Raw genomic sequence first — 21899 nt, forward strand, 5'->3', positions numbered from 1 at the left:
AGGGATAAGTATTTTTGAGAAGAACTGGGAAGGGTCAGTTCAGAACACGGCAAAGCCAAGAACATGAGGATTGGATATAATAATAATAATAATTAATAATAATCATTTTATTTGCTAAGTGCTTACCGTTCTAAGTGCTGGGGGAGATACAAGGTAATCAGATTGTCCCACGTGGGGCTCGCAGCCTTAATCCCCATTTTACAAATGAGGTAACTGAAACACAGAAAAGTTAAGTGGGACATGAAAAGACATTTTGATTGTGATTTCTTTATTCTTAACATTTTTCCAAATGCATTAACCACTAGAAGCATGGCCTTGTCCCAGAGGATTTGTGTCAAATGCAGCAGAGTGGCTTCCTGAAAGGATCTTGGGATTGGAAGTGCAGAACTTTAGTTCTACTCTAACTTCGCCACTGACCTGCTGTGCGACTTGGGGAAAACCACTTAACCTTCCTGTGCCTTCATTTCATCATCTGTACAATAGGGGTAAGATCCCTGCTCACCTTACCTCTTAGATTTTGAGTCTCATGTGGCTGTTCCCAATGTTTGATTTTATTAACCCCCATTATTACAGATCCCTCGGTCTCGCCCATCCCGCCGTCGACCCCCGGGCCGCGTCCTCCCGCGGTCCCGGAACGCCCTCCCTCCTCACCTCCGCCAAACTGATTCTCTTCCCCTCTTCAAAACCCTACTTAAAACTCACCTCCTCCGAGAGGCCTTCCCAGACTGAGATCCTCTTCTCCCTCTACTCCCTCTACCACCCCCCTTCACCTCTCCGCAGCTAAACCCTCTTTTCCCCCTTTCCCTCTGCTCCTCCCCCTCTCCCTTCCCCTCCCCTCGGCACTGTACTCGTCCGCTCAACTCTATATATTTCCATTACCCTATTTATTTTGTTAATGAAATGTACATCGCCTCGATTCTATTCAGTCGCCATTGTTTTTACGAGATGTTCTTCCCCTCGACTCTATTTATCGCCATCGTTCTCGTCTGTCCGTCTCCCCCGATTAGACCGTGAGCCCGTCAAACGGCAGGGACCGTCTCTATCTGTTGCCGACTTGTTCATTCCAAGCGCTCAGTACAGTGCTCTGCACATAGTAAGCGCTCAATAAATACTATTGAATGAATGAATGAGATATCTAAGGCACTGAGCAGCGAAATGATTTGCCCAAGATTACACAGCAAGCAAGTGGTAGAACAGGGATTAGAACCCAGGACCATGTGCTCTTTCCTCTAGGCCACACTTCTTAAAGGCAGGGATCATTTCTACAAAGTGGTGAACTTCCTCAGCACTTAGTACAGTGCTCTGCGCAGAGTTAAGTGTTCCATACATGCTTTTCATTGCTTGATGTGCTAAGCACTGGAATAGATACAAGGTTGTAAAATCAGACATAAACCCTGTCCCATCAGGGAATCACAACCCACATATGAAGAAACTGAGGCAAAAAGAAGTAAAGTGACTTGCCCCAGGTCACGCAGCAGGCAGGTGGCAGTCGGAATTTGAACCTGGGTCCCCTGATTCCCCTAGGTCCCACATTGCAATCCTGCTTTTCCCATAACAAGGAATCAAAATCAAAGAGTTCTGTCCACAACTGAGGATTTTGTCAGGGGTTGTATTTTCTAAGTCTTAAAGGCATTTGTTTCATTTCTAGTTTACTAGTTATGATTAAAGTTATCAGGTAAAAATCCAGAGCCTGGCTCTGGTTTAGTGATATCCGGTATAACTATCTCCCTCCTTTTATGCCATGGCTAAATTTCAAGACTGGTATTTATTCATTTTTATATTTCCTCATAGAATGAAGTAATCATTCTGTATTTTCCTTCTTGTAGCAGTAAAGTGATCAATTGGCCACCTTATTCAAGGGAACCAGCTTTTAAAAGTTGCTACTCATTTGCAGAGGGTTTGCCAATTTCAATTCTCCGGATCCCTCCGCTCCCTCGCCTCCCTGCGTGTTAAGTGCAACGATGAACCTGTGCCCAAAGTGACTTGATTTCCTGCTTTATATTCATGTTATTTGCAGCCGCCATCTCATCTCGCAGAAACCAACCGGAGGTTCGATTTAGGGCTTTTAAAGTTACCTTAAAATCTGTGGGGTTTTGGTGTTCCTCTCCATTTGCCAACTCCGTTGAAATGGAGATCACGCCTCTCTCAAAAATCTTAAAAAAACTTCAGCGTTTGCGGGAGGAGAACTGAGTATCCTTCCTTTTCGTGTTTGATTTAGCAATTCACTAAATAAAGAGTGGAGGGAATGAAATGTTCAGACAGGTCCACGTCACCTTCTCATCCCTCCTTCAAAGTTGGTCTTTCAAAAGTTCTATTCAGAAAAACCTCCTTAAAAAAAAAGGCTTCATGTCTTTAGTTTGAGTTTTCTATCATGTGTTCAATTTCCTTTTCTCCCCATCGTCCTCTTGCTTGTTAATGTAGTTTCCTATCTCTCTATAACACCACCACTTCGTGCCACAGATTTTGAGTGCCACAAAGGGGCATTGTTAAGGCAGTGGTAATTATAGGGAGGTTTACTATAGCAGAAGACGAGGCCCCCCTAACTTTCCCCTCATTTGCGATACAGATGTCTTTCAGCGAGGGCACGGAGGGTGTCATTTTTGCTCTAACTCCTCTGAATGGTTGCTCTGTTCTTTCCAGCTTAGATCTTCCCCTTCTGTTCTCCACCGCATCATAAACTTTCCAACTTTAAATTAGAAAGCCGGCCAAGAGGGCCCATCAGACACGACAGCCCGCCCCGCCCACGACTCCACCAGCCGAGGCCGAAAAAGCCAACAGCTTAGCTTTTTCCCCATTGCGGTTTCCTGTTTCTTCCATTTTGTTCCCTGGATTTGCAAAATCTCCATTTAGTGGAAGGTCCTGAAGTCCCTGGGAGGGGAGAAATCTCAGCACGAAGAGGGACAGGGCCCGTGTCTAATTCCTTCCCATCTGTAAAACTCTTTCCCAGCACTAAGCATGGGGAAGCAGCATGGCCTAGTGGACAGAGCATGGACCCGGGAGTCGGAAGGACTTGGGTTCTAGTCCTGTCTTCGCCACTTGTCTGCTGCGGGACCTTGGGCAAGTCACTTAAATATGCCTCTGCCTCAGTTACCCCATCTGTAAAATGGGAATTAAGATTGTGAGGGACCGGGACCGTGTACAACCTGATTATCTCGAATCTATCCCAGCACTTAGAACGGTGCTTGACATGCAGTAAGCACTCAACAAACACTATTTTAAAAAAATCTTAGTACAGTGCTCTACACAGAGTAAGCACCTAATAAATACTGATTACTGTGTGAGCTTGGGCAAGTTATTTCACTTCTCTGTGCCTCAGTTACCTCATCTGTTAAATGGGGATTGAGACCGTGAGCTCCATATGGGACAGGGACTGGATCCAACTCGATTTGCTGGTATTCACCCCGGTGTCTGGCACATGGTAAGCACTTAATAATTACTACAATTATTATTTATAAAGTAGTCATCATAAACTGCTCCATTAGAATGTCAGCTCTCTGTGGGCAGGGCATGTGCTTCTATCATACTTTCCAGGCACTTAACGGAGTACACAGCACCCAGTGAGCACTCAGTAAATGCCATTGCTACTATCAATTAATCAATGATATTTATGGAGCACTTACTTTGCGCAGAACACTGTACTAAGCACTTGGGAAAGTACAGTACAATGGAATTGGTAGGCACGATCCCTGCCCACAGGCAGCTTATGGTCTCCGGGGGGGGGGGGGGGGGGGGGGAGGGAGACATTAAAATAAATTACGGAGGGGGAAACAGTAGAGTTGGACAATGCTGATGGACAAACGTACTGTGAGAATCACTCCAATTCTCCTGCTTCTGGCTCTGCACGACGACGTCAGGAAATTTCAAATTCTCCATCCATGAGTACCTGTCAGCGAGTATGGGGGCCTGGTGGATCTGATCATATCCTGTCAGCGGCCATAGTAAGGGCCCACAGAAATTCCTCTTGAGATGCTTGGGAGTAACTTGCTAAGTGGGACCTTCTCTAGGCCTGCTGGGTGTTGTTGTAATGACATTGTAATTGAAATTTAAAAAAATGACTGTCATTAGCAGCAGGGACCCTGGAGCCAATTCTTGATGAGAAGCTATTTTAACCCTTTGCCGCCCTGGGCTGAAGACGAAAACACCCTCCACTGTTATCTTAGGGACTTCTTCCAGCCAGGAAGCTGTGTGATGTCAGCGGACGAGGAACCAGGTTGTGATGCAGAGCATGATGACCGTGATGGCCTAGGTGCCAGCCCCAGGGCTCTGTGATGCCAATGCCATGATGCCGAGGCCGGTGACATCGATGGCGTAGTTTCACCCCAGTGTTTCATGGGAGAAGAAGAAGGCCTTTGGGTGTCACCTTTTTTTTTCCTTCCTGGAGTATTTGTTAAGTGCTTACTATTTATCAGACATTGTATTAGAGAAGCAGCGTGGCTCAGTGGAAAGAGCACGGGCTCTGGAGTCAGAGTTCATGGGTTCGAATCCCGGCTCGGCCACTTGTCAGCTGTGTGACTTTGGGCAAGTCACGTAACTTCTCGGTGCCTGAGTTACCTCATTTGTAAAATGGGGATTAAGACTGTGAGCCCCACGTGGGGCAACCTGATTCCCCTGTGTCTACCCCAGCGCTTAGAACAGTGCTCGGCACATAGTAAGCGCTTAACAAATACCAACATTATTATTATTATTATTATTAATAAGAACTGCAGTAGATAAAGATTAATCAGGTTGAACATAATCTATATCCCACATGGGGCTCAAACCTGAGTATTCATCTCAGCTCTACCACTTATCTGCTGTGTGACCTTGGGCAAGTCACTTGAATTTCTCTGTGCCTCAGTTACCTAGACTGTAAGTCCGTTGTGGGGAGGGATTGTCCCTATTTATTGCTGATTGTACTTTCCAAACGCTTAGTACAGTACTCTGCACACAGTAAATGCTCAATAACTATGAATGAATGAATGAATGAATGAATGAATGAATGAATGAATGAATAAAATAGGGATTAAGACTCAGACCTCCCACTTGGGACAAGAACTGTGTCCAACCCTATTTGCTTGTATCCATGCTTTGAATGGTGCCTGGCACATAGTAAGCACTTAACAAAACCACAGTTATTATTATTATATCATAATGATAATCCCCATTTTACAGATGAGTTAACTGAGGCACAGAGAAATGAAGAGGCACAACAGACAAGTGACAGAGCCAGAATTAGAACTCAAGTCCTTCTCCCAGGACTGTGCTCTAGCCACTAAGCCACACGGCTTCTCCAGCAGCCTGTTCTACTCCAAACCGAACAAAGCTGATCAGGGTTGCCCTACCTTTTGGGGAGGGATTTTCACAGGGATCTTCCCTGCCTCTGAGAGGCGGACGGAGGGTTGGATTCCAGATTACCGATTTCCGATCAGGCCGGATCAACGAGGACCCAAAGAAACAGTACCCCACCCCACTGCCGAGTGCAGAATTCACACTGGAGAACCAAAAAACAAGATGTCACTGTTGAGAATCAGCAACATCAGGTAGCTCAGCAAACAAGAAACATTTTCGTGGACAAGGACAGGAAGAAGAAAAGCTCCCTCGCTCATCTGCCATCTCAACGGAGGTCTGCCCCTTGTTCCTCCACTGAGGCAAGCTGGGAATTGAGTCCATAAATCCATTTGGGATTTCTAACAGCGATAGCATTCACAGAATGCAAGCTCAACCATTAGTGTGAAAACTCCTTTTGGACAGGGAATGTTCTATTCGCTAGTTTTGTACTTTCCTAGGTGCTTAGTACAGTGGACTGCTCAATAAAGGCTATTACTACTATGAAAAACCCATCTGGGTTTTCCAGGAGGCAGTTTGCCCGTGGTGGAAGAAGGTAAGGAAAACTGATTTTTTTTATTTGTTGTTGTTTGGCTTCAGAAATCATCTGGAGATTTCTGGCTATTTCTTGTCAAGTGGGTTTCCCCAAGTGTTAGTGTATTTGCAGGAACCTGAACACGATATTCAGTGTTTGAACACCCTAAAAGGGTTTGCATGGTATAACTGTGCATGATACCAAATTTTAGACACAGATGACTGAAATTGAAGATTTCACACATAATTTAATCAGAAAATCCAAGGCAGAAATTTCCATAATTCCACTTATGAATTTTTCTTCTCCCCCAGAACTCACTGTCCTTTCCTATTTAATTAATTTTTAAGACCAACTTTGGAGAAACAGTGAATCCAACTGAAAAAAACCCATCGGGCAGTTTATATAGCAGAGGTCTGAAGCGTGACAAGAGTGGCGAGATAACAGCTTAAGTAGCTAAAAAGAAAGATTAAGGGAAATCGTTGGGATACTTTGTCCTTTTAGACATTCCAACCTGTTCAGCAGAAAAGCAAGGAAAGTAAAACATAATCACTCCTGAGAACAAATGGAGATGCCATTCTGTCTCTCCGTATTTTGCTCTCCATCCCTATAGCTCTAAAATAAATTAAGTATAAATAAGGAGGGCAGGAGAAGAAATTTGGTGTCTCCAGATTTGTTCTGGGGAGGGGTGGGTCAGATGGCAGTGACCCTTCTCTTCCTGCTCATACGAAGCTCTCTTCCATGTTGGAGCACAGTAAGAAGGAATCTACAAGCCTGGGTTTGACTAGCTGCTGGAAATCGGAATCATCCAGGCCTGCAGGACAGATGACAGCGAGCCTTCTCAAAGCTGCCTGCAAAAGAAGAGAAGTCATTTATTTTAATGTCTGTCTCCCTCACTAGGCTGTCATCTCCGTGAAGGCAGGGATCCTGTCTATCAACTGTTGCATCGTGCTCTCCCAAGCACATAGTACAGTGCTTTGTATGCAGTAGACACTCAGTAAATACCACCGATGGATAAGGAGTGCTGGAGTCCTGATCCAGAAAATACCTAGACTTTGTGATGTGCTTTCTCCTTCCCCTTTTTAAATACTACTCATCTGTTTTGTAAATCCTGCTCATCTTTTATACTGCTCTGGTCAATGCAACTCTGCTGTACTGTGCTCTCCCAATCACTTAGGACAGTGCTCTGTACACAGTAAATGCTCAATAAATTAATTGACTGATTTATGAATTGATTTTCACCCCATTTCCTCATGGGCTCCAGCTCACTGTGGGCAGGGATGTGTCTGTTATATTGTGTTGTACTCTCCCAAGCACTTAGTACAGTGCTCTGCATACAGTAAGCACTCAATAAATGTCATCGATTGATCACGGCATTCATACGAGCTAAAGAGCGGCAGGTGTTCTAATCCCAGAACTTTTACAGAAGGGTAAACTGGAATCCAGATACGTTGAGCGACTTGCCAGGAATTGAGCCAGGATTAGAACCCAGGTTCCCTAATTCTCAGAGCTGTGTATTTCCTCTTCTCCTCACTGTCCTCCTCCTCCTCCTAACTGTAGTATTTGTTAGGCGCTAACTATGCGTCAGCCACTGTATCAAGCGCTGGATTAGCACAAGATATTCAGGTCTCATATGGGGTTCACAGCGTAAGTAGAAGGGAGAAAGGTATTGATTCCCCATTCTACAGATGAGGGAACTGAGGCAAAGAGAAGTGTATAAACTTGCCCAAGGTCACAGACAGATGGTGGAGCAGGGATTAGAACCCAGGTCCTCTAACAATCAGATCTATACACTTTCCAGTAGGCCACACTGCTTCTCACACCAGGCCGTACTGATTCCCCAATTTGGGTTCTGGCCCACGGTGGCTTTAGAAATATCCCTCGTGCAGTGTGAGGTTGCTAGGGAAGGCAAAGAGGCAAAACACAAAGGTGACTTCCTATAAAGCCAAGATAAACTCTTTCCCTCAGAATTTCCAGATCTCTGGGCTGCTTGGGCTTCCTCCCAGACCTGACAGAACAGCCTTTTCCCAAAAGCGGTGGCCTCGGGAGCCAAGAATGTAGCAGGCTCGAGGGTCATTTCATACTGAAAATCACTAGGCTCCCAAGAAGGCTGAACCCGTGGGCAGGGAACTTGCCTCCTACCTCTGTTGTAATGCACCTTCCCAAGAGCTTAGTACACTGCTGTTCACACGGTTAGCACTCAGTAAATATCACTGATTGACTGAGAGAGTGCCGGCATCTAGAAGGAAGTTTTCGCCCAGGTGGAGGAGGCCGATCTAAACCGTCAGTCTGAGTTTGGGTTGCTTGTTTAAGCCTGGAAGCCCCTGCTCGGCAGGAAATGGGTCATTTCATTGCCTTGTCAAACACTGGCCACAAATGGGCCCTTTTGGATCACAAGGGGGATCACGAGGAGGAGGAGAAGTGGTGGAAGATAATGTTGGTATTTGTTAAGCGCTTACTATGTGCCGAGCACTGTTCTAAGCGCTGGGGTAGATACAGGGTAATCAGGTTGTCCCACGTGAGGCTCACAGTCTTAATCCCCATCTGACAGATGAGGTCACTGAGGCACAGAGAAGCTAAGTGACTTGCCCAAGGTCACACAGCTGACAAGTGGCAGAGCCGGGATTCAAATCCATGACCTCTGACTCCCAAGCCCGTGCTCTTTCCACTGAGCCATGCTGCTTCTCTAAGAGTAGGAGGAGGAGGAAAAGGAGAAGGAAAAGGAAAAAGAAGGAGGGGAGAAAAAGCAGGAGGAGAAAGAGAAGAAGGAAGAAGTGTGACAATTTCTTGATTCCACAGTTCCTTTATCTGCAAAATGGGGATTCAATACTCGTTCCCCCTCTCTTCTGGACTGTGAGTCCCATGTGGCACAGGAACTGTATCCAACCTGATTATCTTGTAACTATCCCCGTGTGTAGTAAAGTGCTTGGCACATAGTGAGTGCTTAACTAATACCATAATTATTTGGTATTCCGTGTCTCAGTTACCTCATCTGTAAAATAGGAATTAAGACTGTGAGCCCCTTGTGGGACATGGACTGTGTCCAACCTGATTAGTTTTTATCTACCCCAGCATATAGTATGGTGCGTGGCACAGAGTATGTACCTAACAAATACCATAAAAATTATTTATTATTGGTAAAGTGACAGAAGCAGAATGGCCTAGTGGATAGAGCATGAGCCTGGGAGTCACCAGGACCTGGGTTTTAACACCATGTCCTCCACTTGTCTGCTATGTGACTTTTGGCAAGGTACTTCTCTGTGCCTTTCTCAAATCTAAAATGGGGATTAAGACTGTGAGCCCCATGTGGGACAGTACCTGGCACATAATAAGTGCTTAACAAATACCACAAAAAAAATAGGAGGAAGAAGTAGAGGAGGAAGAAAAAGAGGAGGATAATAAGGAAGGGGAAGAAGAGCTGGAGGAAAGAGGAGATGGTGGAGGAGGTGATGGAGAAGGAGGAGGTGAAGTAGGAGAAGGAGGTGAAAGAAGGAAGAAGACAGAGATGACAATGAAGATGGGGTGAAGTCACTCACCAGACAGGCCACGAGCACGGAATCACTGCTGTTCCTCTCAGAGGGAGATCGACACAGCTCTATGAGACGAGGCACACCTGGGATAACAGAGCACAAACACCAAACCCTTATTGGAGAATTCCCATAGGAAGGTTCCCGGCCAGATCCTTGGCTCAGGCCCTCCCCCCACCCCCTACCGAGGTTTCCCTCTATGGCATCATACACCAGTTCTCCCAGGATAATGGCTCCTTTCTCAGCCATCATCATAGAAAACCTCGGACTGCTCGCAAACCTATCTGCCTCAAGCCTTTCCCCTCTCCAGTTCATATTTCAGTCTACTGCCTGGATCATTTTTCAAAAGTAAAAAGTTCTGCACAGGTCTCCCCACTCCCCCCAAAGCTCCAGGGGTTGCTCATGCCTCTCTGCATCAAGCAGAAACTCCCAACAGTTGTTTTAAAGTAACTCATTCCGCTCACCCTCCTACCTATCCACTCTCTTTTCCCACTCCTCGCCAGCTCACAAGCCACAGGCCAGACAAATGAAACTGAATCCCTTTCTTCGAGGAGCCTACGAGCATCGAGTCAAAGAAAAGAAGCAATTCCAACTTGACCAACTGCTTGGAAGAGCACCCCGGTTTGGAAAACTTCTTATAGAGCCCGAATGACCTAGCAAAATTAGAGGAGAACACCCGTGATATATTCAAACCTAATTTTGCTCGGTTCTCTGAACTAGTCTCGGACCCAATTATTTCAGAAAATTGCCTTTCTTCAGCGAGGCAGATTTGCATCAGGATTTTTTAGCTGTCTAGGGGGGAGATGGATTTGACCTCCATTTCCTCTGGTCTGTGTTTGTGAGGTAGGCACTGCTTCTTCTTGGCTTGCCCTCTGCAGCCTTCCTGTGGCAGATAGGGGCAGTTGAGGGGTATAGAATAGGTAGACAAGCTGGCTAGAAATTGGCTTAAATTGCAGTGTGAGAGATGCAGGTGGCATATTTGACTATATTTGACTTTCATATTGATTCACTTTAAATAAATCTGCTCAGGCAGAAGGAGGGAATGGAGCCCTGGGTGACTCAAGAAAACAGGAATTTCCCCACAAGTATTATTCCTGGAATAACCTGGGTTCTAATCCCGGGCTCAGCCACTTGCCTGCCTATGTGACCTTGGGCATGTCACTTCACTTCTCTTGGCTGCAGTTTCCTCATCTATAAAACGGAGATTCGGTGCCTCTTCTCCCTCCTACTTAGACTATGAGCCTCTGTGGCACAGAGACTGTGATCTATCTGACTAACTTGCATCTACCCCAGTACTAAGAATAGTGCTTGAGCACATGGTAAGTGCTTAACAAATGCAATGATGGTGATGATGATAATAAGAAAAATAATGCAGAGGGGAAGACTAGGCGGGAGACGTAGACCCAACCGCTTCCACCATATTTCCCTTCAGTGAAAGGGAAGCCCGCCCACTCTGCCTGGAAGAGATAAGGGCAGAAACAGGAATCCTTTTGGGATGGAGCTCCCTCTGAATTTTGTCCTTTCCAGCCTGGACTATCTGTTGCTGGAAGTCACTAAGGCCTAGCACATTCCCAATATTGGGCACTAACAATTATAATAATAATGATGATGGTATTTGTTAAGCGCTTACTATGTGTAGAGCACTGTTCTAAGCGCTGGGGTAGACACAGGGGAATCAGGTTGTCCCACGTGGGGCTCACAGTCTTTATCCCCATTTTACAGATGAGGTAACGGAGGCACAGAGAAGTTAAGTGACTTGCCCACAGTCACACAGCTGACAAGTGGCGGAGCCGGGATTCAAACCCATGACCACGGGCTCCAAAGCCCGGGCTCTTTTCGCTGAGCCACGCTGCTTCCTGATTGTACATTGAGCACTGACTGTGGGCTAAGGGCCAGGGTGGATACAAGATCATCAGGACAGACACGGATTTTGACTGCTCTCTTTGGACTCTCTCTGCCCCCATCAGTGATCCTTGCTTCCCCCTCAGGCACCACCCCAAGGATCACCACTGACTTCGTTCCCCAGTCCCCCCAGCGTCCATCTCAGAGTTGCAGACTCTCTTACAGCGGAGCCTGATGGCCTCCCGGGCCACGTCAGGGTCGCGGCTGAGGCGGGCGAGGGTCACGGCGGCTTTCTGTTGGACACGTTCGCAGGCGGCAATTTCCACGGGGCTCCCAGAGGGGGACTTCTCAGACAGCATTTGCACCAGGATCTGGACACCTTGGCAGGAAGCAAACATTGTTGCAAGTCCAAAAACACACACACACACTGTGCAAAGCACTAGTATAAGAACTTGAGAGAGCACAATACAACAAAATTAGCAGATACATCCCCTGCCCATAATGAGCTTACAACCACAAAACATGGGGTCAGCTGCTCTCTCTCTCTCTCTCTCCTGCCATTTTGATCCAGACCCCTTCCCCACTCAGACAAGTTCAGTTCCAGCTCACATCCTCAAAGAAGGGCCGAGGGAATAGGGGACAAACCATGTTGGGTTATTTTATTTTCTCTATTTGGATCTTTCTAGCTCTCATCAGAACGTCTGAATCCACTCAGAACCGCACTCTATCCTGTTACTTCGAACTAACTCAAAGACACAAGGCCGGCTGAGTTATTCCTGGTTCTATATCAGTTTGGGGTCCAGAGTACCCTGCAAGAAAGGTAGGAAACACTGGCCAACTTTGGTGCTAACGCGCTTTAATAAAAGTCATCTTCCCACTCGCCACAAATTATTTGCATTCTAATTAGCCATTTATAGATGAATTTACACCTATAATTCAATAAATCTATCAATGGCATTTATTGAGTTCGTACTAGATGCAGAACACTGTTCTCAGCTCTTGGGACAGTACATGGAACAGAATTAGCAAACACATTCCCTGCCCAAAACGAGCTCATGGGGATTAATATAATGAGACAGACATTAATATAAACTATAGACTGCCAAGTCTCCTTCCAAGAGATCTCCACTGAGAAGGGCAACCCACGAGCTACTCCTCTTCAAATACCCAAGTCTTTCCCAAGCCATCAGCAGCCGGTCTCCATGGGACACCAGTCTGAATGTAAATCTCTTTTATTATCTGCACTGTCTTAGGGCGGAGACCCATAAATCCCTGATTTTGTGGAGGGAAATCAAGCCCGGCCATCCATCATCACACATCCCCAACCTGGTCTTACGGGAACAGAGGGGTACGTAGATCTCCCTGCTTCCTGTCTGGCCAGCTGTGGTCAAATCCAACAGACTCTCAATTCCAGAATGGGTAAACTTTCTGGGAAACAGCACGGGCCTGGGAGTCAAAGGTCCTTGGTTCTAAGCTCGGCTCTGCACGTGTCTGCTGTGCGACTCTGTATGCTCATTGTGGGCAGGGAATGCATCTGTTTAATGTTATATTGTACTCTATAAAGCACTTACTACAGTACTTTAATTATAAATGCGGTATTCGTTAATCGCTTAGTACGTGCCAAGCACTGTACTAATCGATGGGTTGGATGCGAGCAGACTGTGCTGGACACGGTCCTTGTCCGATGTGGGGTTCACTATCTCAATCCCCAGTTTACAGATGAGGCGCAGTGAAGTAAAATGACTTGTCCAAGGTCCCACAGTAGAGCCGGAATTAGAACCCATGACCTGCTGACTCCCAGACCCTTGCTCAATCCACTATGTCATGCTTCTACTTTACGAATGAAGCCACTTGATATCACTGTGCCTCAGTTACCTCATCTGTAAAATGGGGATTAAGACCAACAGTCCTATATAGAGGTCAGGGAATGTGTCCACCCCGATTTTCCTATATCTCCCCCAGTGCTTAGCACAGTGCTGGCTCACAGTAAGCACTTAACATAAACCACTGAAAGAGAAAAAAAAAGGCACCGAAGAATCTTGACTGATCTTTTTCAGCAAAGAGGACAATACTGCGATGTCTAATCCAATCAACTACAAATAGCGTTCACTGCCTTGTTACCTCAGGTGGCACAGAAAGGTTTCAATTATTAGGTCATTTACATAATTAACACAAAATAATAATCTCTCCCAATTAGTAACAGTGTCTTGGCAGCAAATAAGGAGAAAGAGAGAGAGAGAGAGAGGAAGGGATGCGCACACAAAGCATGGAAGCAGCCCACCCAAGCTCTCCCTTTTCCTCTCTGTGCCTCATTAGTATCTCTGGTTTCTAACCAGGAGCTAATTGCTACCACATTATCGCGACTGAGGAAATCATTCGGCAGGAACTGAGTGCTTCTGCTCACTGCCTGGAAGCAGCTGTTTCTGGGAGAAGCTAACAGCAGCAGCAGCAACAGCAGCCTGGCCCAGTAAAAATAAGAATAATGTTGGTATTTGTTAAGCGCATACTATGTGCAGAGCACTGTTCTGAGTGCCGGGGTAGATACAGGGTAATCAGGTTGCCCCACGTGAGGCTCACCGTTAATCCCCATTTTACAGATGAGGGAACTGAGGCCCAGAGAAGTGAAGTGACTTGCCCACAGTCACCCAGCTGACAAGTGGCAGAGCCGGGAGTCGAACCCATGACCCCTGACTATAAAAGCCCAGACTCTTTCCACTGAGCCACGCTGCTGGGCTTGGGAGTTCTAGGACCTGGGTTTTAATCCCCCCACTGCCACTTGTCTGCTGCGTGACCTTGAACAAATGGCTTAACTTCTCTGGGCCTCGGTTTCTTCACTGAAAAATGGAGATTAAATCCTACTCCTTCCTTGCTTAGACTGTAAGTCTCACATGGACAGGGGCTGTGTCCAATCTGATTATCTTGTATTTACTCCAGTGCTTAATACGGTGCTTGGCACAGAGTCAGCATTTAACAAACATCACCATTATTATCCTTGTTAGTATTATAGTTCTTGTTAAGCGGCAATGACCATTTCCAGCAATGGGGAATTCACAACGTGGCTCAGTGGAAAGAGCCCGGGCTTGGGAGTCCGAGGTCATGGGTTCGAATCCCGGCTCTGCCACTTGTCAGCTGTGTGACTGTGGGCAAGTCACTTCACTTCTCTGGGCCTCAATTCCCTCATCTGTAAAATGGGGATGAAGACTGTGAGCCTCACATGGGACAACCTGATTACCCTGTATCTAACCCAGCGCTCAGAACAGTGCTCTGCACATAGTAAGCGCTTAACAAATACATTATGCCCTACTGAGAGCTCACCTCCTCCAAGAGACCTTCCCAGACTGAGCTTCCCCTTTTCCCTTTGCTCCCTCTCTGCTCCCCTTCACCTCCCCTCAGCTAAGCCCCCTTTCCCCCCTTTCCCTCTGCTCCTCCCTTTCTCCCTTCCCCTCCTCTCAGCATTGTGCTCATTTGTATATATTTTTATTACCCTATTTATTTTATTACCCTATTTATTTTGTTAATAAGGTGTACATCCCCTTGATACTATTTATTGTGATAAATTGTCTTGTTTTTGTCCATCTGTCTCCCCCGAATAGACTGTAGGCCCGTCGATGGGCGGGGATTGTCTCTATCTGTTGCCAAATTGTACATTCCAAGTGCTTAGTACAGTACTCTGCACATAGTAAGTAAACGCTCAATAAATACTGTTGAATGAATGAATGATTTCTTTGAATTTGTGTTGGGGCCCACTGCAGGGCAGGGAGCTGATCCTCTTGAACGCCTATTTTCTCTGTCAGGTTTATCCCCCTTGACCCAGGTCACTTTTTCTCTCCTTCCTCCCTACCCCTATCCCTGTTTCATCAAAGGCTGCATTCCAGCATGGATGCTGAGGAAACAATTCAGCGCTTGAAGAGGACGAGGGTCGAGCATCACCAGACTGCCCCCTCAACCCCTCCGCTGCCAGGTCGATGCCGACCAGAGTCATTCTGAGCTGTGCCCACCCTGAGCGGCTAGTTGGCCGGTGGGATCCCCCAGATTGGCGATCCCTCTCCAAGCTGCACGTGTGCATGTGCCCTTTTCTCTCCACCCACCATCGTTAGGCAAGTTCCTGGAGAATTTCCCTCCTGTTTCCCCCAATCCTAATAGAATGGCTCCATTTTCCACATAAGAGGACCCAGGGTTTGGGAGGAAATAGCATCTAATCATAGCCATTTCCTGTTTAAATCCTGCAAGAAACCACCAAACCACCATCCCTCTAGAGTGTAAGCTCAACGTGGGCAGAGAACACGTCTACCAACTCTGTTATATCGTACTCTCCCAAGCCTTTAATACGCCTCGTCTTTTCTTACGCCGTCGAGTCGTTTCCGACGCATAACGCCTCCACGGACGCCTCTCTCCCAGAACACCCCGTTCTCCATCTGCAATCGTTCTGGTAGTGTATCCATAGAGTTTTCTCGGTAAAAACACGGAAGTGGTTTACCATTACCTCCTTCCACACAGTAGACTCGAGTCTCTGCCCTTGACTCTCTCCCATGCCGCTGCTGCCCAGTATGGGTGAGTTTTGACTTGTAGTCGATGGCCTTCCACTAGCTAGCCGCTGGCCAAGCTAGGAACGGAACGGATTGTCCCCTGATTGACTGTCCCTCCCATAGCCAAGACTGGGAGAGTACCGGAAACTCTCCAGGTGCGATCCTGAGAGGGGTTAGTACGTGTCTACCAACTCCGTTATACTGTACTCTCCCAAGCGCTTAGTACTGTGCTCTGCACACAGTAGGTGATCAACAAATTCCACTGACTGACTGATTGGGCCTGAGCATCCACAAAGGGCCCAGCCCCAACTACTATAAAAGAAATTCCACTACATACCGTTTTCCTGGATAATTTCCGAAGTGCACTGGTCTAGGATGGACACGTTTGCCAATATGGTCACTATCTGAAAATGATAATATAGAAGAAAGTGTCACCGTTAAGAGAGTTGGGAGTCAGAAAGGTTTCCCGAATTGGCCGGCCTAGAGGGAGCACTGGAGCCAAGGATGGGGGATGGTAGGATTGAGAAGGTTTAGGAGACAAGATGATCGATTCTATTATTGACATATTAAATTTAAAGTGCTGGTAAGTCATCCATCGGGAGATGATCTGGAGGCAAGAGGAGAAGTGAGATTGTATTGTACTCTCCCAAACGCTTAATACAGTCCCTGCACACGGTAAGTGTTCAGTAAATATCACTGATTGACTAATTGCAAAGGAGAGGTCAAGCTTGGAGCGGCCAGTTGGGGAGTGGTTCGAAATTACGTTGGTGGAAGAGATTTCTCAAGAGAATGAGGGTAAAGAGAGAATTCAGTGTCCAGGACATAGCCCCGTGCGGTAACTGCAGATGATTCATTCGTTCAATTGTATTTAATGAGCACTTACTATGTGCAGAGTAGTATACTAAGTGATTGGGAGAGTACAGTACAACACAGCACTTATGTACCTATCCCTATCTATATTTTAATTAATGTCTATCTCCCCTACTGGATCCTTGAGGACTAGGATCATGTCTACCAACTCTATTGTATTGGACTCTTTCAAGTGCCTGCGCTTCAGTGCTCCGCACACAGTAAGTGCTCAAAATTGGCCAACAGAACCAAAAACAACCAAGGTCAAGGAGGATTACGATGCTAATGGTCTTTGTTTAGCACTTGCTATTGCAGAGCACAGGGCTAAGGCCTTGCAGAGATCCAAGATAATCAGATTGGATCCAGTCCCTGTCCCACAAGAGGCTCACAACCTAACAGAGAGGGAGAACAGTTAGTGAATCCCCATTTTACAGATGAGGAAACTGAGGCACACAGAAGTTAAGTGACTTCCCAAGGTCACCCAGCAGTGGTAGAACCAGGATAACAACCCGGGTCCTCCAATTCCCAAGCCAATAATAATAATGTTGGTATTTGTTAAGCGCTTACTATGTGCAGAGCACTGTTCTAAGCGCTGGGGTAGACACAGGGGAATCAGGTTGTCCCACGTGGGGCTCACAGTCTTAATCCCCATTTTACAGATGAGGGAACTGAGGCACGGAGAAGTTAAGTGACTTGCCCACAGTCACACAGCCGACAAGTGGCAGAGCTGGGATTCGAACTCATGAGCCCTGACTCCAAAGCCCATGCTCTTTCCACTGCGCCACGCTGCTTCTCACTCTTTCCTCTTTCCACTAGGCCACGGTGCAAACAACACCGCAAACTTGGTTTCCTCCTAGACAGTTTGTTATCCTTCTAGATTTATATTCACCTGTGGCTAAAATCGACGGATTTTTCCCTCCACAACATTTCCTGGATCAACATCCCCTACTCTATCCAAATGGCCCTCATCACAGTCTGGGAGCTCACATGGGACAACTGAATCAGAAGGAAAATGTAGACGGGGAGTATGGAAGAGGCGGAAGCCTCAGCTCTTGGGGAAGTTTCGGATCTGACGGCGTCAGTCTTCCCAACCTACAGTAATGAGGTCGGCAGATGTCAGAGAGGGAACAGGTGGAGGTGCTGTATTAGATCTGCAATTTATTTATATATAAATATTTATATTTATTTATATTAATGTCTTTCTCCCATTCTGAACTGTAAACTCCTTGTGGCAGGGAATGTGTCTGTTGTATTGTATTCTTCCAAGCACTTAGTCCAGTGCTCTGCAAGCAGTAAGTGCTCAATAAATACGATTGACTGACTGACTGGTGTCTTAACGAAGGGGTAAAAGGGTTGGAACAGTCATGGAGGTGATGGGAACGGAAGGCCCTGAGGGAGGCCCAGAAGCAGCATGGCGCAGTGGACAAAACACGGGCCTGGAAATCAGAAGGTCAGGTAATCTAATCCCATCTCTGCCCCTTATCTGCAGTGTGACCTTGGATAAGTCATTTCACTTATCTGTGCCTCAGTTACCTCATTTGTAAAATGGGGATTAAGACAGTGAACTCCATGTGGAGCAGGGACTGTGTCCAACCTGATCACCTCGTATCTACCTCACTGCTTCATACAGTGCCAGGTGCATTATAAAGTGCTTAACGAATACCACAATCACTATTATTATCATTATTATTAAACAGTTCCTGCCCCACATGGTGTTCATAAACTATGGGTGAAGAGGAACAGGTATTTTAATCCCTTTATGTAAGTGAGGAAACTGAATTCCAAGAAGTAAAAGTTAATGGAAAGGGCCAGGATCTGGGAGTCAGAGGACCTGGATTCTAACCGTGGCCCTGTCACTTGCCTGCAGCATACCTTGGGCAAGTCACTTATCTTCTACATGCCTCAGTTGTCTCATCTGTAAAACTGGGTCTCAAAACCTATTCGCCCTCCCTCTTGAGCCATGTGTGGCATTCATTCATTCATTCAATCGCATTTACTGAGCGCTTACTGTGTTCAGAGCGCTATACTAAGTGCTTGGGAGAGTACAATACAACAATAAACAGACATAATCCCTGCCCGAAGTGAATTTACAGCGTAGAGAAGCAATGTATCTTAGAGGAAAGAACCCGGGCTTGGGAGTCAGAGGACGTGGGTTCTAATCCTGCCTCTGCCACTTGTCTTCTGTGTGATCTTGGGCAAGCCACTTCATTTCTCTGGGCCTCAGTTACCTCATCTCTGGAAAATAGGGATGAAGACTGTGATTCCCACATGGGACAACCTGATTGCCTTGTATCTACCTCAGTGCCTAGAATGGTGCTTGGTACATAGTAAGCACTTAAAAAATGCCATCATTATTATTAGAGGAGGGGGAATAGACATCAATAAATATAAATTACAGACATGTACATAGTGTTGTAGGGTTGGGGGGGGGGGGGGTGATGCAGAAGGGGGCGGGCGATGGCGGGAAGAGGGGAGCTTAGTCTGGGAAGGCTTCTTGGAGAAGATGTGCCTTTAGTTTGGCTTTGAACTGGGGGAGAGTAATTGTCAGATTTGGGAAAATTTGAAGGCAGTGGGGAAGAAGTCATAAGAGAGATAATGGTTGAAGATAGCTGTTAGGAGGAAGACCGGGGGTGAGAGTTTTGTTAAGATGGGAGGGAATGGGATTAGAGGTGCAGGTGGAGGGGGTGGCTTTCGAGAGGAGGCAGGAGATCTCCTCCATAAAGTAGGTGTCCAGGTCATTGGGGGCAAGGGATGGGAGCAGTGGGACAGGGGGCCTGAGGAGGGAGTTAAATGTCTGGAACAACTCACAAGGGCAAGGGGCATGGGTGTCAACAAGGATGGAGAAATAATTTTGCCATGCAGAGGAGAGGGCAGAATAAATTTAAAGTGGACAAAATTATTTAGATTTCCACCAGTAACGCTCCGCAGCTCGAGCACAAGAGCAAAGGAGATGGACTGTGCAGGTGACCCAGGGCTGTGGGTTAGACGTACAAGATCAACGAAGCGTTAGAGGATTGAGTAGGTTGAGTGCAGATGAGTTCAGTGGTGTTGAGAACCTCTATTTTGTCATCAAGGAAGGGTGGTTTGGTATGGGGACTAAGTAGGGCGTGATGAGTTGAGAAAATTGGATAAGGCCAAAGATCAGAGGTTTCTGAGGGGGAATAGTACAGATTTATGGGGAGGGGGTGTGTGGGAGAGGAAGCAAGTGAGGAGGTTTTGGTCAGAGTGGGATATCAGAGTTGAGGGTAATAATGATAATGTTGGTATTTGTTGAGCGCTTACTATGTGCAGAGAACTGTACTAAGCGCTGGGGTAGATAGAGGGTAATCAGATTGTCCCACATCAGGCTCACAGTCTTCATCCCCATTTTACAGATGAGGTAACTGAGGCACACAGAAGTGAAGTGACTTGCCCACAGTCACTCAGCTGACAAGGTGGCAGAGCCGGGATCGAACCCATGACCTCTGACTCCCAAGCCCATGCTCTTTCCACTGAGCCACTCTGCTTCCCTATAATAATGTTGGTAGTTGTTAAGCGCTTACTTTGGGAGATGTGCATGACACACACATGCACACATTAGAGACAATGATGAGATTCAGTGTGCATCCAAGCCAGCGAGTCCACGAGGTGGGGTGAAGCAGGAGGTCAACGGAGTTGAGGGATTATAATAATAATAATAATTTTGGTATTTATTTAGAGCCTACTGATGTTGTACTAAGCGCTGGGAAGGATGCAAGCAAATTGGGTGGGACACAGTTCCTGTCCTACGTGGGGCTCACTATTTCAATCTCCATTTTACAGATGAGGTAACTGAGGTACAGAGAAGTGAAGTGACTTGCCTAGGGTCATACAGCAGATAAGCGGTGGAGCCAGGATTAGAACCCATGACCTTCCGACTCAAGCCCTTCAGGCCCGTGCTCTCTCCACTAAGCCACGCTGCTTCTCAATAGATAGAAGGTGGGCAGCAGAAGGGTCGTCAGGACCATCTGTGTAGATATTGACGACCCCAAGGATCAAATGTGGGCAGGGAGAAAGAGAGAAAGAATGTGAGAAAGGGATAAAAGTGGTTACAGAAGTTGGAGGTGGGACTTGGGGGGCTTGTAGAGAACAGGTTAGGTGGCGGGGATAATTTCCAATCCGATTTTCTTCCGCCTACCAAGGGTGAGTGAAAGCAGCTTGGCTTAGTGGAAAGATGTGCGTTCTAATCCCACCTCTTCCACTTGTCTGCTGTGTGACCTCGGGAAAGCCACTTAACTTCTCTGTGCCTCAGTTACCTCATCTGCAAAATGGGGATTAAAAGTGTGAGCCCCACGTGAGACAGCCCGATTACCTTGTATCTACCCCAGCACTTAGAACAGTGCTTGGCACATGTAAGTGCTTAACAAATACCATCTTTATTATTATTATTATAGTGATAACAAAAGAGTAAGAGAATAGAGAGAAGCAGGGAAGCCTAGAGGAAAGAGCTCAGACCTGAGAATTAGAAAACCTTTCATTCACTCATTCATTCAATTGTATTTATTGAGCGCTTACTGTGTGCAAAGCACTGTACTAAGTGCTTAGGAGAGTACATTATAACAATAAACAGACACATTCCCTGCACACGAGGACTTCAGTAATAATGATGGTATCTGTTAAACGCTTACTATGTGCCGAGCACCGTTCTAAGCGCTCCCAGTTCTGCCACCTACCTGCTGTGTGACCTTGGACAAGGCACTTAACTTCCCTGTGCCTTGGTTCCCTCGTGTGCAAAATGGAGATTCAATGCCAGTTCTCCCTCCTACCTAGAATGGAAGCACCGTGTGGGACAGGGACTATCATCTTAATCATGTTGTATCTACCTCCAGCGACTAGTACAGTGCTTGGCACCTAGTAAGCCCTTAACACACAATCATCTTTATTACTATTATTATCATCGTCATTACCGGAGCCTCATTATGACACATGTATGCGCTATGTTTACATCGGAGGGGGGCTTCTTTGTTGATTCTTCTCTAGAGTGTTCAACCCATTTGGGAAATAATGAGGAGGGAGCAGCACATATTTGGCAAACATAGCTCTGAGCCAAAGCATGGGCCTTCTGAAGCAAACAATCCTTATTTATAGCCGGGAGCCAGCCGGGATCCAATTACCATTCATTTGTATCTCACTCAGCTATTAGAGTAACATAGGTGACTCCTTTCTTTGATACTGTGGAATAGAGGTCTCCCAGGCACGGGAGGTGGTGAGATGGTGTGGTCTCTCTGAATAAATACTCTCACTTGCAATGCAAATGAGACGACGGAACTGTAAATAGTGACAGATTCTCGAAAAATGGAA

General features: G+C 46.5%; 1 protein-coding gene across 4 annotated transcripts in view; it reads right to left on the bottom strand.

The window, feature by feature from the left end:
* Nucleotides 1-6066: 6066 nt before the first annotated feature.
* INSC (INSC spindle orientation adaptor protein) overlaps nucleotides 6067-21899 on the bottom strand; it is a 158360-nt gene continuing 142527 nt past the window's right edge. For all 4 annotated transcript variants that reach the window (XM_029059348.2, XM_029059350.2, XM_029059342.2 and 1 more), the window contains exons 10-13: nucleotides 16069-16135; nucleotides 11429-11584; nucleotides 9373-9449; nucleotides 6067-6687 (exon numbers count right to left, since the gene is read on the bottom strand). In XM_029059348.2, the coding sequence (XP_028915181.1) occupies nucleotides 6559-6687; nucleotides 9373-9449; nucleotides 11429-11584; nucleotides 16069-16135 (429 nt within the window). In that variant the 3' untranslated portion in view covers nucleotides 6067-6558. The remainder of the gene's footprint in view (nucleotides 6688-9372; nucleotides 9450-11428; nucleotides 11585-16068; nucleotides 16136-21899) is intronic.

Source organism: Ornithorhynchus anatinus, chromosome 3, assembly GCF_004115215.2.
Source record: "Ornithorhynchus anatinus isolate Pmale09 chromosome 3, mOrnAna1.pri.v4, whole genome shotgun sequence".
NCBI classification, from domain to species: Eukaryota; Metazoa; Chordata; class Mammalia; order Monotremata; family Ornithorhynchidae; genus Ornithorhynchus; species Ornithorhynchus anatinus.